General features: G+C 39.2%; 1 protein-coding gene across 4 annotated transcripts; it reads right to left on the minus strand.

Moving 5' to 3' along the window:
* Window positions 1-199: 199 nt before the first annotated feature.
* On the minus strand, window positions 200-4,947 carry def6c (DEF6 guanine nucleotide exchange factor c). Of its 4 annotated transcripts, XM_054753744.1 has the most exons (12): window positions 4,670-4,945; window positions 3,393-3,533; window positions 2,807-2,989; window positions 2,378-2,608; window positions 2,153-2,299; window positions 1,967-2,075; window positions 1,497-1,717; window positions 1,301-1,408; window positions 1,054-1,220; window positions 764-965; window positions 602-692; window positions 200-532 (listed from the first exon to the last, which is right to left on the minus strand). In XM_054753744.1, the coding sequence occupies exons 1-12, from the start codon at window positions 4,763-4,765 to the stop codon at window positions 321-323; spliced, it is 1,908 nt and encodes a 635-aa protein (XP_054609719.1). In that variant the 5' UTR covers window positions 4,766-4,945; the 3' UTR covers window positions 200-320. The 4 variants fall into 4 exon arrangements, with proteins under 4 accessions (XP_054609719.1, XP_054609720.1, XP_054609723.1 ...); XM_054753745.1 differs by lacking the exon at window positions 3,393-3,533 and having other exon boundaries at window positions 4,670-4,947; XM_054753748.1 differs by lacking the exon at window positions 4,670-4,945 and having other exon boundaries at window positions 3,356-3,490.
* Between the last annotated feature and the right edge of the window lie 11,415 nt (window positions 4,948-16,362).

Genomic DNA, 16,362 nt, shown 5'->3' on the forward strand with positions numbered 1-16,362 from the left:
GTTATGCGATTTTTTTCCGTGTTTTCACTGCCTCCGCGTTACACACACTGCCCTCCTGTGGCCACAAGCGATTATTGCAAGCTGAAACAACCACAATACAGTAGCGTCCGGTTTATTATCTCGCATTATTGTCCTGCTAAGTTTACGATTGAAGCAGGTTTGGCAGATAAAACATAAAAAACAGGATGCCACATTAATTACCATAAATTTTATTATACAAAAAAACTGAAATAAATCTAATTTGCCAAAATGTGTTGCATGGCAATGCCATCATGAGTCACCATAAACACCCCACAACGCCAATGTCTGCAGATGTGAAATCATATTGATCCGTTGGATTCTGCAGGCACGTCGTCTGAATCATCTGATAGGTTGGCCGCATCCATTTGTTCCTCCAGCGTCTCATTGTACTCGGGTGTCGGTCTGTTTTGACCGGCTCTGATCTTGAACTTGGAGATGAACTCGTTGCTGGCCAGCGCCCCTTCCTTTTTGGGGCACGTGTGTTTTGAGGAGAGCCGATGTTCCAAACGTTCTAAAATAGAAGAACATGAAATCTATAAATATTATGGTGAAGAGGTGTGTGTGCGTTGGTGTGCATCACCTCCAGGGCTGATGGGCTTCATCAGACGGTTCAGTTGGACGTTCCAGTGGCGGACGTGTTGGCTGGCGTTCCTCAGCTTCTCTTGGACTTCCTGCAGCGAGAAGATCCAGCATAGAAATACAACATCACAACCCAAATGTGGTCAAGCCATGAAGTTCTCACTTCCAAGTGCTGGTGGCTCCTCTGACGGGACGCCCGCAGATCCTGGAGCTCCCGGGAGGCCGAGTGAAGAGCGGAGGGGGTGTCGTGGTCCGTGTGGTCATCAGGGAGGCCGTCCTCCACGGGGCTGAGGCTCCGCAGGACCTTCTGCTGCTCTTGGAGGAGCTGGAACTGCTGCTTCTTCTCCTCCTCCGCTTGAAGCAGCCTGAAGAGCAAGAGCACGTGTAAAATAGTAATACATGCTAATCAAAAATAGCAGCTCAAAGAAATATGGACATCTGCGTGTGTGAGACCTCTCCAGCTCCTGCCGCGCCCGCTCCTCCTCCAGTCGCGCCTGGATCTCCATGTTGAGAGCGGCCTCCAGTTTCCTCTGGGTCACTTCCAGCTCTTGGATTCTTTGTCGCTGCTGCTCGGCCTCCTTGGCTCGCTCCTGCATCTCCGCCCTCATGCTCTCTCTCATCTGGAAGGCACAAGGCGGTCGCCATTTTGTCCCAAGTCCTGGAAATCTTTAGAAGCTTAAAGCAGAATCTGCTGTGTCACCATGTGGGCCTCTTGGAGTTGTCTCTCCAACTCCATCTGCACCTCCCTCTGCTTCCTCCTCTCCCTCTCCTCCGCCTCCCTCCGCCGGGCCTCCAGTTCGCGTGCGTGCTGTGGGGGATGAGGTGGCGTTCTTTATTTCTTCCAACTTCACCGCATTGCATCAGGCGTGTCTCATGAGGCTGTCCCGTGAACCGACCTGTATGATGCTCTCGATCTCCAGATCCTGCCGGTCCTTCTCCCGCTCCATCCTCTCCATCTCCTGCATGTTGGAGTCCTCCGATTGGCTGCTGCAGCTGCTCCGGGCGCTGCAGCTGCGCTCCCGTTGGCTGTGCTCCCGCTGGACCCGCCTCTTGGCCTTGAGCTCCCGGTGGAGCGACGACTTGCCCTCGCTCTGGAGGCGCAGGGCCGTCTGGACCGCTGGACAACAAGACGACCGTCACATCGGAGTAAAAGTGCAAAACACCCGATTCTAAAAGCACACATATGGTTTCCTGCTCGCTTTGTCTCCTACATGCTCCATAAAAATGATGACATCATCGAGAGCTTGCTGCCACAGATACATTGCAGGCCTGTGGGAAACAGTGTCTAGTAGTACTGTAATAATAAGACCGGGCACCGGGACTCAAGCGGCTCCTGAGCGTGTGTGTGCTGCTAACTTCTACGCACCTTGGGTCCACTCCACCTTCTGCCTCTGGTCCGAGGCGCTCATCTCGTAGGTTTTGTTGTGAGTTTTTACACAGAACAAACAACGCTTTCCCTCCCTGTCCGGAATGGGCTGGAAGCCCAAGAGGAGGCGGGTAAAAAAGATGAGCAAACAACCGTCAGTGGATGGACATGACGAGCCGCACTGACCTCAATGACGCAGGTCTTGTCCAGCTGGATCTCGCCCTTCTTGTCCTTCAGGTCCTCGCCGACGTAGTAGGCCATGGACGACGGCTTCAGCACGAACCAGCGCTCCGTCCAGTTCCGCCGCACGTGTCCCTTTTTCCACATGTACCCCTGCCCAGCGGAGGACAGGATTAGTTTGGCCTTTCTTCTTAAAAAGCTCCGCCCACAGTGACTCAACGGCTCACCCACCCTCTTCAGGACGTTGTGGTACATCTCCAGGAAGACCTCATCCAAGGCCAGACTGAAGGCCTCGGCGCTGGTGACCCGCAGCAGCCGTCCGGCGTCCATGTGCCCCAGGAAGCTCCACACGGACAAGCCCTCCTCGTACACGGCGGCGTTCTGGGACGTGAAGTCCTCCAGCGGCTTCCCGTCCCACTCTTGGCTCATGGCCGTGCTTATTTTCTTCAGCAGGTACTCCACCTTGAGCATCAGCATGGAAGGGTTAGCACAACTGCTACTGTGTTAGTCAAGGCAGAGCTCCTGTCCACCTCATTCTGGTGTGTGGCAGGCAGGAAGGGGGGAATTGCAGGAAGGAAGAGCCTCATTAACGCTCTCAAAAAATGTCCCTCACGCCCGGAGATGGTGACCAACAAGGACTGTTCGTGTGCGCCCTTTTACCTCGTCCGGGATCATCACCAGCGGGTAGCGGTCCTCGGAGAGAAGGTTGAACAAACAAAAGAGCTTGAAGCGGTTCCTCTCTGAGAGCAGCGCCCCCTCTGGTGGCCCCTGGTAGTTCTTCTTCCTGGTCATCATCCAGCACAGGTCGTCAAACTTCTCCTTGTCGAACATCCCCTCTTTCACCTGCAACACACACAGAACACATCGCGTGCAAGTTAGGGGTGCCCAAAGTGCGGCACGGGGGCCAATGTTGGTGGGCAAAGCCAAAGAATTGAGGTTAGACATCTTGCATCGTGACAGATCACTCACGTTTTCTTCAGATAGCCTAGCATGCACTCACCTACAAGTCACGTGCTAAATGGATCAAAGTGGCCCCCGCACCCTGTCATTTTCCTGTAGGCGTCCCTCGCAGGAAACGTTTGCACACCCCTGTTAAAAATGGACCCCAAACGCCCAAAAACCGTACAAAAATGATAGTGGTCTATTTTCACTAACACCCCCGCCTGCATATAGCTGACGTTTGTGACTCTTGTTTAGCAACACGCTGACCTGTAAGAGTCCCTACGAGTGCACGGTGCTGGACTACCTTATCCAGGATGTACTTATTGAGGTAGGGCATGTAGCCGTGATTGGACACGGGCCCATCGTCGTCGTCCTGGAAGTGCTCCTCCAGGGCCACGGGGTCGTGGGGGATGTTCAACACTGTGTACAGGTTGTGGGAAAGCACCTGAAGAAGAGGAGGAACATGGATACACAGTCTGAACATGTGCCACAAGAGAATGTGTTGACAAACAGAGGAAGAAGAAGCACGATGCTCGCCAAAGGACCCGTGCCAAAGAACTAGCAGGAGCGCTCTGCTGTTTTCATTGTGTTACAACAAAGCTGCAAGTCTGAGTTTGTGTTTTTAAAGGACCTCCTGTAATACCTCTGCAGCATTCTTGTTTCGGAGACAACAGGCCGCCGCCTCCAGCCTTCCAAGTCTAACATGAAAGCACGTGTAGCTCTTCACGTGTAGCAGCGGGTCCCAACGTAAAAGCGCTCACAGGCACTCACTCAACAAACATTCACTTTCCGAGGAAGACATTTCACAAGTGCGCCGCGATGAGGGGGGAACAAAACCCCACGGAGCACACAAAAACCCTCACCAGCCACCTGAAACGCCAGCGACCCCTCCGTGTCATCACACCGGCTGCTCCAAGTGTGTGCCCGAATACAGTGCACCTTGCTGGGCCACGCCAGGTGGCTCCTCCCCCTCTACGCTCTGATTCTCCTGGTAGGAGTGATGTGTGTAGTAATGTCATAGGACAAATCAACAAATAATCATTTGTTGCAGTCCTTCTTACCGCCAGGTTCCATCAAAATGAAAAAAGTACCCCAGCGGTCACGAGAAGCAGAAGGTTTTGGGTGTCGGTTTGGAAAAAAAAAACAAAAACGTTTTTTTTGCTCACCGTTCATAAAATGTACCCGCACATGCAGCATGGGAGATTACGCAAACGACCTCGTGCCACAAATAGATTGCAGTCCTGTCCTAACAATGCGTCTCATGAAATGTTTACAACACGCCGAGGGCCAGTAAAAAAGAAAACAAATGGCCCCCGGCTGGCACTCTTATTGTTTTACACACACACACACACACACACATCCACAAGAGCTAAAACGTGTCGGGACAGCTTTGGGCACGTCCCCTGGATTCTTCTTACACATACTGATCTCCCACTCTGACAGCAGGAAGTAGAAAACAACCTTTAAAGGCCAAAAAAGTCACATTTCCAAAGAGACTATGAGGCAGCACTCAGTCCTCGTAAAGACAAAGCAGTCCACTAGTGTGCCCTTTGCTCCCTCATTTCCTGCTCGCTAGCCTACCTTCAGCTGGGATTTGGACACTTTTCCACACTTCTCCACGTCCAATGAGGTGAAGGCGTACCAGATGGACTTGAGCAGCTCGGATTTGAAGTCCATGTTTTTCGGGAGAGCCCCCCCTAAAGCGTGCGCGCACACACATACACACGCACGCACGCAAACACGCACACATACACATACACGCACCCACGCACAAGGTTACATGTCTAGCCCAGCTCTGACGCAGCAGCAAATGTGGGGCAGAGCTCAGGCGGGCGGGCTGCTGCGCAAAGAGCAAACACGCACCGGGAAGAAGAAGAAGAAGAAGAAGAAGAAGAAGAAGAAGAAGATGTGAGCCAGATTGGGAGAGGCAGAGTCCACATCAACACACTTGATTTCAAATCATACAAAATCCTGCAAATAAACATTCCCCTTGAATATTTAGGCTCTACATTTTGTTCCTATTTTAATCATGTCAAGGAACTAGCAGGGGGTGAGTATATATTTGTGAAAAATCAAAAAGGGACTGTTTTCATTGTGCATTCCTTACATTCCTTGCAGCCTAAAGCCATTAAGCAAATAAGAGGCTTTGCGGGACACGCCCATTGTGGCACAAGCATCAACCAGCGTGATTGATTTCATCATCACAGCACTGGTGCGTGCTGACAGTTTGCAATGTATGCATGCACACTATGGTGGGCGTGGCCAAAGTCCATTTGTGGCACCTTATTTGTTCTTTCAACCTGGACCACAAGGCTGAGATGTTTGTCTCATTTCAGTACATTTAACTGCTTCCAGGATTTGGACCCACACTGCACTGGTGGCTCACCGAAGCCCGTTTCCACCACTGAAAGAAAGAAACATTTCTCAATGCGAAGTCAGAATTATGAGCTAAAAAGCCCACATTTGGAGATAAAAATTGGAAATTCTGAGATAAGAAAGTGTAAATTATGATAAAGTCATAATTATGAGATAAGAAAGAATTATGAGATAAAAACGTAATAATCATGAGACACACTGCGTATGTGCCGAGCGCCTTGTGGCAAAAGCTCCAGTGAACAAGGTGGCACATGCACGCTTTTTATCTCATCATTTCCACTTTTCATCTCATCATTTCCACTTTTCATCTCATCATTTCCACTTTTCATCTCATCATTTCCACTTTTTATCTCATCATTTCCACTTTTCATCTCATCATTTCCACTTTTCATCTCATCATTTCCACTTTTCGTCTCATCATTTCCACTTTTTATCTCATCAGTCTGACTTTTCATCTCATCATTTCCACTTTTCATCTCATCATTTCCACTTTTTATCTCATCAGTCTGACTTTTTATCTCATCATTTCCACTTTTCATCTCATCAGTCTGACTTTTTATCTCATCATTTCCACTTTTATCTCATCATTTCCACTTTTCATCTCATCATTTCCACTTTTTATCTCAACAGTCTGACTTTTTATCTCATCAGTCTGACTTTTCATCTCATCATTTCCACTTTTCATCTCATCATTTCCACTTTTTATCTCATCATTTCCACTTTTCATTTCATCATTTCCACTTTTTATCTCATCATTTCCACTTTTTATCTCACCATTTCCACTTTTCGTCTCATCATTTCCACTTTTTATCTCATCAGTCTGACTTTTTATCTCATCATTTCCACTTTTCATCTCATCATTTCCACTTTTTATCTCATCAGTCTGACTTTTCATCTCATCATTTCCACTTTTATCTCATCATTTCCACTTTTCATCTCATCATTTCCACTTTTTATCTCATCATTTCCACTTTTCATTTCATCATTTCCACTTTTCATTTAATCATTTCCACTTTTTATCTCATCAGTCTGACTTTTTATCTCATCATTTCCACTTTTCATCTCATCAGTCTGACTTTTCATCTCATCATTTCCACTTTTATCTCATCAGTCTGACTTTTTATCTCATCATTTCCACTTTTCATCTCATCATTTCCACTTTTTATCTCATCATTTCCACTTTTCATCTCATCATTTCCACTTTTTATCTCAACAGTCTGACTTTTCATCTCATCAGTCTGACTTTTTATCTCATCATTTCCACTTTTCATCTCATCATTTCCACTTTTTATCTCATCAGTCTGACTTTTCATCTCATCATTTCCACTTTTCATCTCATCATTTCCACTTTTCATCTCATCATTTCCACTTTTCATCTCATCATTTCCACTTTTTATCTCATCATTTCCACTTTTCATCTCATCATTTCCACTTTTTATCTCACCATTTCCACTTTTCGTCTCATCATTTCCACTTTTTATCTCATCAGTCTGACTTTTTATCTCATCATTTCCACTTTTCATCTCATCATTTCCACTTTTTATCTCATCATTTCCACTTTTTATCTCATCAGTCTGACTTTTCATCTCATCAGTCTGACTTTTTATCTCATCATTTCCACTTTTCATCTCATCATTTCCACTTTTTATCTCATCAGTCTGACTTTTCATCTCATCATTTCCACTTTTCATCTCATCATTTCCACTTTTTATCTCATCATTTCCACTTTTCATCTCATCATTTCCACTTTTTATCTCATCATTTCCACTTTTCATTTCATCATTTCCACTTTTTATCTCATCATTTCCACTTTTTATCTCACCATTTCCACTTTTCGTCTCATCATTTCCACTTTTTATCTCATCAGTCTGACTTTTTATCTCATCATTTCCACTTTTCATCTCATCATTTCCACTTTTTATCTCATCATTTCCACTTTTTATCTCATCAGTCTGACTTTTCATCTCATCAGTCTGACTTTTTATCTCATCATTTCCACTTTTCATCTCATCATTTCCACTTTTTATCTCATCAGTCTGACTTTTCATCTCATCATTTCCACTTTTCATCTCATCATTTCCACTTTTTATCTCATCATTTCCACTTTTCATCTCATCATTTCCACTTTTTATCTCATCATTTCCACTTTTCATTTCATCATTTCCACTTTTTATCTCATCATTTCCACTTTTTATCTCACCATTTCCACTTTTCGTCTCATCATTTCCACTTTTTATCTCATCAGTCTGACTTTTTATCTCATCATTTCCACTTTTCATCTCATCATTTCCACTTTTTATCTCATCAGTCTGACTTTTCATCTCACCATTTCCACTTTTCATCTCATCATTTCCACTTTTATCTCATCATTTCCACTTTTCATCTCATCATTTCCACTTTTTATCTCATCATTTCCACTTTTCATTTCATCATTTCCACTTTTCATTTAATCATTTCCACTTTTTATCTCATCAGTCTGACTTTTCATCTCATCATTTCCACTTTTATCTCATCAGTCTGACTTTTTATCTCATCATTTCCACTTTTATCTCATCATTTCCACTTTTCATCTCATCATTTCTACTTTTTGTCTCATCATTTCCACTTTTCATCTCATCATTTCCACTTTTCATTTCATCATTTCCACTTTTATCTCATCATTTCCACTTTTCATCTCATCATTTCCACTTTTTATCTCATCATTTCCACTTTTCATCTCATCATTTCCACTTTTTATCTCAACAGTCTGACTTTTTATCTCATCAGTCTGACTTTTCATCTCATCATTTCCACTTTTCATCTCATCATTTCCACTTTTTATCTCATCATTTCCACTTTTCATTTCATCATTTCCACTTTTTATCTCATCATTTCCACTTTTTATCTCACCATTTCCACTTTTCGTCTCATCATTTCCACTTTTTATCTCATCAGTCTGACTTTTTATCTCATCATTTCCACTTTTCATCTCATCATTTCCACTTTTTATCTCATCAGTCTGACTTTTCATCTCATCATTTCCACTTTTATCTCATCATTTCCACTTTTCATCTCATCATTTCCACTTTTTATCTCATCATTTCCACTTTTCATTTCATCATTTCCACTTTTCATTTAATCATTTCCACTTTTTATCTCATCAGTCTGACTTTTTATCTCATCATTTCCACTTTTCATCTCATCAGTCTGACTTTTCATCTCATCATTTCCACTTTTATCTCATCAGTCTGACTTTTTATCTCATCATTTCCACTTTTCATCTCATCATTTCCACTTTTTATCTCATCATTTCCACTTTTCATCTCATCATTTCCACTTTTTATCTCAACAGTCTGACTTTTCATCTCATCAGTCTGACTTTTTATCTCATCATTTCCACTTTTCATCTCATCATTTCCACTTTTTATCTCATCAGTCTGACTTTTCATCTCATCATTTCCACTTTTCATCTCATCATTTCCACTTTTTATCTCATCATTTCCACTTTTCATCTCATCATTTCCACTTTTTATCTCATCATTTCCACTTTTCATTTCATCATTTCCACTTTTTATCTCATCATTTCCACTTTTTATCTCACCATTTCCACTTTTCGTCTCATCATTTCCACTTTTTATCTCATCAGTCTGACTTTTTATCTCATCATTTCCACTTTTCATCTCATCATTTCCACTTTTTATCTCATCATTTCCACTTTTTATCTCATCAGTCTGACTTTTCATCTCATCAGTCTGACTTTTTATCTCATCATTTCCACTTTTCATCTCATCATTTCCACTTTTTATCTCATCAGTCTGACTTTTCATCTCATCATTTCCACTTTTCATCTCATCATTTCCACTTTTTATCTCATCATTTCCACTTTTCATCTCATCATTTCCACTTTTTATCTCATCATTTCCACTTTTTATCTCATCAGTCTGACTTTTTATCTCATCATTTCCACTTTTCATCTCATCATTTCCACTTTTTATCTCATCATTTCCACTTTTTATCTCATCAGTCTGACTTTTCATCTCATCAGTCTGACTTTTTATCTCATCATTTCCACTTTTCATCTCATCATTTCCACTTTTTATCTCATCAGTCTGACTTTTCATCTCATCATTTCCACTTTTCATCTCATCATTTCCACTTTTTATCTCATCATTTCCACTTTTCATCTCATCATTTCCACTTTTTATCTCATCATTTCCACTTTTTATCTCACCATTTCCACTTTTCGTCTCATCATTTCCACTTTTTATCTCACCATTTCCACTTTTCGTCTCATCATTTCCACTTTTTATCTCATCAGTCTGACTTTTCATCTCATCATTTCCACTTTTCATCTCATCATTTCCACTTTTTATCTCATCATTTCCACTTTTCATCTCATCATTTCCACTTTTTATCTCATCATTTCCACTTTTCATTTCATCATTTCCACTTTTTATCTCATCATTTCCACTTTTTATCTCACCATTTCCACTTTTCGTCTCATCATTTCCACTTTTTATCTCATCAGTCTGACTTTTTATCTCATCATTTCCACTTTTCATCTCATCATTTCCACTTTTTATCTCATCATTTCCACTTTTTATCTCATCAGTCTGACTTTTCATCTCATCAGTCTGACTTTTTATCTCATCATTTCCACTTTTCATCTCATCATTTCCACTTTTTATCTCATCAGTCTGACTTTTCATCTCATCATTTCCACTTTTCATCTCATCATTTCCACTTTTTATCTCATCATTTCCACTTTTCATCTCATCATTTCCACTTTTTATCTCATCATTTCCACTTTTCATTTCATCATTTCCACTTTTTATCTCATCATTTCCACTTTTTATCTCACCATTTCCACTTTTCGTCTCATCATTTCCACTTTTTATCTCATCAGTCTGACTTTTTATCTCATCATTTCCACTTTTCATCTCATCATTTCCACTTTTTATCTCATCAGTCTGACTTTTCATCTCACCATTTCCACTTTTCATCTCATCATTTCCACTTTTATCTCATCATTTCCACTTTTCATCTCATCATTTCCACTTTTTATCTCATCATTTCCACTTTTCATTTCATCATTTCCACTTTTCATTTAATCATTTCCACTTTTTATCTCATCAGTCTGACTTTTCATCTCATCATTTCCACTTTTATCTCATCAGTCTGACTTTTTATCTCATCATTTCCACTTTTATCTCATCATTTCCACTTTTCATCTCATCATTTCTACTTTTTATCTCATCATTTCCACTTTTCATCTCATCATTTCCACTTTTCATTTCATCATTTCCACTTTTATCTCATCATTTCCACTTTTCATCTCATCATTTCCACTTTTTATCTCATCATTTCCACTTTTCATCTCATCATTTCCACTTTTTATCTCAACAGTCTGACTTTTTATCTCATCAGTCTGACTTTTCATCTCATCATTTCCACTTTTCATCTCATCATTTCCACTTTTTATCTCATCATTTCCACTTTTCATTTCATCATTTCCACTTTTTATCTCATCATTTCCACTTTTTATCTCACCATTTCCACTTTTCGTCTCATCATTTCCACTTTTTATCTCATCAGTCTGACTTTTTATCTCATCATTTCCACTTTTCATCTCATCATTTCCACTTTTTATCTCATCAGTCTGACTTTTCATCTCATCATTTCCACTTTTATCTCATCATTTCCACTTTTCATCTCATCATTTCCACTTTTTATCTCATCATTTCCACTTTTCATTTCATCATTTCCACTTTTCATTTAATCATTTCCACTTTTTATCTCATCAGTCTGACTTTTTATCTCATCATTTCCACTTTTCATCTCATCAGTCTGACTTTTCATCTCATCATTTCCACTTTTATCTCATCAGTCTGACTTTTTATCTCATCATTTCCACTTTTCATCTCATCATTTCCACTTTTTATCTCATCATTTCCACTTTTCATCTCATCATTTCCACTTTTTATCTCATCAGTCTGACTTTTCATCTCATCATTTCCACTTTTCATCTCATCATTTCCACTTTTTATCTCATCATTTCCACTTTTCATCTCATCATTTCCACTTTTTATCTCATCATTTCCACTTTTTATCTCATCAGTCTGACTTTTCATCTCATCAGTCTGACTTTTTATCTCATCATTTCCACTTTTCATCTCATCATTTCCACTTTTTATCTCATCAGTCTGACTTTTCATCTCATCATTTCCACTTTTCATCTCATCATTTCCACTTTTTATCTCATCATTTCCACTTTTCATCTCATCATTTCCACTTTTTATCTCATCATTTCCACTTTTCATTTCATCATTTCCACTTTTTATCTCATCATTTCCACTTTTTATCTCACCATTTCCACTTTTCGTCTCATCATTTCCACTTTTTATCTCATCAGTCTGACTTTTGGTTTGGTTTGGTTTAGTTTATTTGAACATGAAGGTTACAATGGAATACATCTCGTGAATCATTTTTTGACAGTTCCACATGTCCAAAAGGAGTAGGAAGAAGCAAAGCTTATTTAATCCTACCCCCCATCCATTCTACATCTAGTACAGTACATGTAGTTCACTTCCTGGATTCCATGTCATGTTTTCAGTGATAGTCAGGATAACACATAATAGATAACGGTGAGATAACCGTCCCCCCAAAAAAAGAGAGAACATTCATAATAATGATAATATGATGACAATACTAAATAATAAATAAATAAATAAGAACAAAGCTTTTTTTTTTTTTTTAAACACAACAAAGAAAATTATAAAAAAAATAAATAAATAAATAAATAGAAATAAATAAATAACAAATAAAATTTAATTAAATAAATAAAAAATAAAATAAAATAAAATAGAAAATAAAAAAATAAATAAATAAAATAAAATAACAAACCTGACAGAACAATCAAGACTCTTCTGCCTTGTATTTGGCAAACATCAACTGCTTGTATTGTTTTTTGAATTTGCTCATCTCTGTACATTGTTTGAGTTCTTTACTCAATCCGTTCCATAATTTAATTCCACACACGGAAATGCTGTGGGTTTTCAGCGTTGTTCTCGCATATAAATGTTTTAGGTTTAATTTTCCTCTAAGATCATATTTCTCCTCTCTGATTGAGAAATACTTGATTAGATTTTTGGGTAACGAGTTATTATTAACTTTATACATTATTCTAGCGGTTTGAAAGTGTACTAAATCTGCGAATTTTAATATCTGTGATTTTAAAAATAAAGGGTTTGTATGTTCTCTATACTTGGCATTATGAATTATCCTCACAGATCTTTTTTGCAGTACAGTGAGTGAGTGAAGATTACTTTTGTAGTTATTTCCCCATATCTCCACACAATACGTTAGATATGGAAATACTAAGGAACAGTACAGAGTGTGGAGTGATTTTTGATCAAGAAGATATTTTGCTTTATTCAATATAGAGATATTTCTCGCCACCTTTTGCTGTATATATTTAATATGAGATTTCCAACTCATTTTTTCATCTATTATAACCCCAAGGAATTTATATTCTTCCACTTTTTCAATATCCGTTCCATTAATTTGTATTTGGTCGTACGTGTCCTTTCTACTATTACCAAATAGCATTATTTTAGTTTTACTTAAATTCAGAGATAATCTGTTCCTGTCAAACCATGACTTTAATATGACCATTTCATCCTTGACCTTTTTAATGAGTTCTTGTGTGCTTTCACCAGAACAGAAAGCGGTGGTATCATCGGCGAATAAGACCAATTTTAATTTGTTTGTTACTTTGCAGATGTCGTTAATGTACAAGTTAAACAGTTTTGGTCCCAGTATGGACCCCTGTGGTACTCCACACGTATTGTGTAGACTCCCAGATGTATATTCTCCTAGCTTTACAAATTGTTTCCTCTTTGCTAGGTAGCTTTTAACCCAATTTAAGACCAAACCTCTAATTCCGTACCTTTCTAATTTTGAAATTAAAATAGTGTGATTAATTGTATCGAAAGCTTTTGTCAGATCCAAGAATACTGCAGCTGCGCATCTTCTGTTGTCCATAGCAGTAGTGATTTCCTCCGTGATTTCCATCAGTGCCATAGAAGTTGAAATGTTGGCTCTGTAACCATATTGACTACTTGCCAATAATTCATTCTTATTAATAAATTTGTCCAACCTATTATTAAATAGCTTCTCCACAATTTTCGAGAATTGTGGTAACAAGGAAACTGGTCGATAATTTGTAAATTGGTGTTTGTCTCCTTTTTTGAAAATTGGAACCACCTTGGCTGTTTTCATTTTGCTTGGAAATATTCCAGTCTGAAATGATAAGTTACTAATATATGTTAACGGGTCTGCGATCTCATTGATGACCCTTTTAATTGTTTCCATTTCGATTCCATGACAATCAGTTGATGTTTTTGCCTTAAAATGGTTAACAATGTCAGTGATCTCCTTTTTGGTTACAGCAGTGAGAAACATAGAATTAAGATTCCTATCGATAATATCAATCCCTTCATCAATTGTGTCTTGTTTTGGAATTTCCTCTTCCAGTTTTTGTCCAATATTTACAAAATATTCATTTAACATTTCAGCTACCGCATTCATGTCATTCCTGTAAGTGTTTCCAACCATGAAATAGGGAGGATAGTCTTTTTTTAGACTTTTTATCTCATCATTTCCACTTTTCATCTCATCATTTCCACTTTTTATCTCATCAGTCTGACTTTTCATCTCACCATTTCCACTTTTCATCTCATCATTTCCACTTTTATCTCATCATTTCCACTTTTCATCTCATCATTTCCACTTTTTATCTCATCATTTCCACTTTTCATTTCATCATTTCCACTTTTCATTTAATCATTTCCACTTTTTATCTCATCAGTCTGACTTTTCATCTCATCATTTCCACTTTTATCTCATCAGTCTGACTTTTTATCTCATCATTTCCACTTTTATCTCATCATTTCCACTTTTCATCTCATCATTTCCACTTTTTATCTCATCATTTCCACTTTTCATCTCATCATTTCCACTTTTCATTTCATCATTTCCACTTTTATCTCATCATTTCCACTTTTCATCTCATCATTTCCACTTTTTATCTCATCATTTCCACTTTTCATCTCATCATTTCCACTTTTTATCTCAACAGTCTGACTTTTCATCTCATCAGTCTGACTTTTCATCTCATCATTTCCACTTTTCATCTCATCATTTCCACTTTTTATCTCATCAGTCTGACTTTTCATCTCATCATTTCCACTTTTCATCTCATCATTTCCACTTTTTATCTCATCATTTCCACTTTTCATCTCATCATTTCCACTTTTATCTCATAATTTCCACTTTTTATCTCATCATTTCCACTTTTATCTCATAATTTCCACTTTTCATCTCATCATTTCCACTTTTTATCTCAACAGTCTGACTTTTCATCTCATCAGTCTGACTTTTTATCTCATCATTTCCACTTTTCATCTCATCATTTCCACTTTTCATCTCATCATTTCCACTTTTATGTCATAATTTCCACTTTTTATCTCATCATTTCCACTTTTTTCCTCATAACTTCCACTTTCATCTCATCATTTTGAGTTTTTGTCTCGTAATTTCCACTTTTTTCTACTAGTTTCCACCACACTAATTTGGACTTTTTATGTAATAATAATGATTTTTTAATCCCATAATTTTGACGTTTTATCTGATAATTATGACTTATGTCATAATTTTGACTTTTTGTCTCATAATTTTTACCTCGTAATTCTAACTTTTTATCTGATAATTAAGACTATTTCAAATCTCATAATGATGTCTTTTGAAATCATAAATGTGGGTTAGCATTGTCATATTTTTGTCTGAGTGGTGGGAAAGGGCTTCCAGAGTAACGAAGTCAAGAGAGGGTGAAGGTGACTACCATATCAAGTTAGTCAGGACGTCTGGTGAGCAAACCTCTCCTATGAATACATTCCCAGGCTCAAGATACAGAATGGATGATTTTTTTTTCTCTGTGTGAGACAATGTGGGTCTAAATTGGGTTACACAAGGACAGTGCAGTCAAGCGCAAGCCTCGCTAGGCAGACCATAATAAATGTAGGCTAATCAATAGCATAATTAGGTCCTGAAAGTGCTCAGAGGCCAGAGTGCGACGCCTCTCTGTGGCGAGACGCCGATAAAGGAGATAAACTTTATTGCTCATGCGCAAAAGCAAACTTAGATGATTTAATGGCGTAACTATAAAGCCCGGCTGTGGGCGCATGTGGGTTATTATTTGCTGCACGTACGGATGCCACCATTAAGCAGGTGTATGCTTATTTGATACTCTGCATTGACACATGGACATTCTGACTTCCATCCACTTTGTTTTGATGTTTATTGCTGACTGAGGCACACTTTTACACTTTCAATCATGCTTTATTGCAAAAGGAAGCAACAACAAATCAATAAAAGAATATTTTTTTTCCATTTTGGACTAAAAGGTGCTAGCTTTGCTTCGGTTATGGTTGAGTTTAAGTCAAACATGCTAAACATGGAAGAACGCCGCATGTTTACACTTGTTTACACCGCTACACAACGTCTGGAAAGGAGCAGGAAGGACAGCCTAACCCTGGATATGATAACCATGTGTACGAGTGGGGGTTGTAGATAGCGTACTTACTCATAAAGTCAAAATGTGGGTCCACAAACACACCGGTACCTCTAAAAATGGATACAGTCATCCCTCATTGATCTCGGTTAATTGGTTCCATCAAGTAGGATTCGGATTCCTTCTTTATAAATGGAATATTTTCATAGTTAGAGCATAAAAAACCTGTTTACAACCTTCTAAATATGCTTTTAACATTATTAGAGGTCTCTAGAGATGAGATAACACCCCTATAGTCACCTTTACCTTTCTATTACCCAACATTATAACAGAAGAGAACACGTAATGT

This window comes from Dunckerocampus dactyliophorus, chromosome 15 (assembly GCF_027744805.1).
Source record: "Dunckerocampus dactyliophorus isolate RoL2022-P2 chromosome 15, RoL_Ddac_1.1, whole genome shotgun sequence".
NCBI lineage: Eukaryota > Metazoa > Chordata > Actinopteri > Syngnathiformes > Syngnathidae > Dunckerocampus > Dunckerocampus dactyliophorus.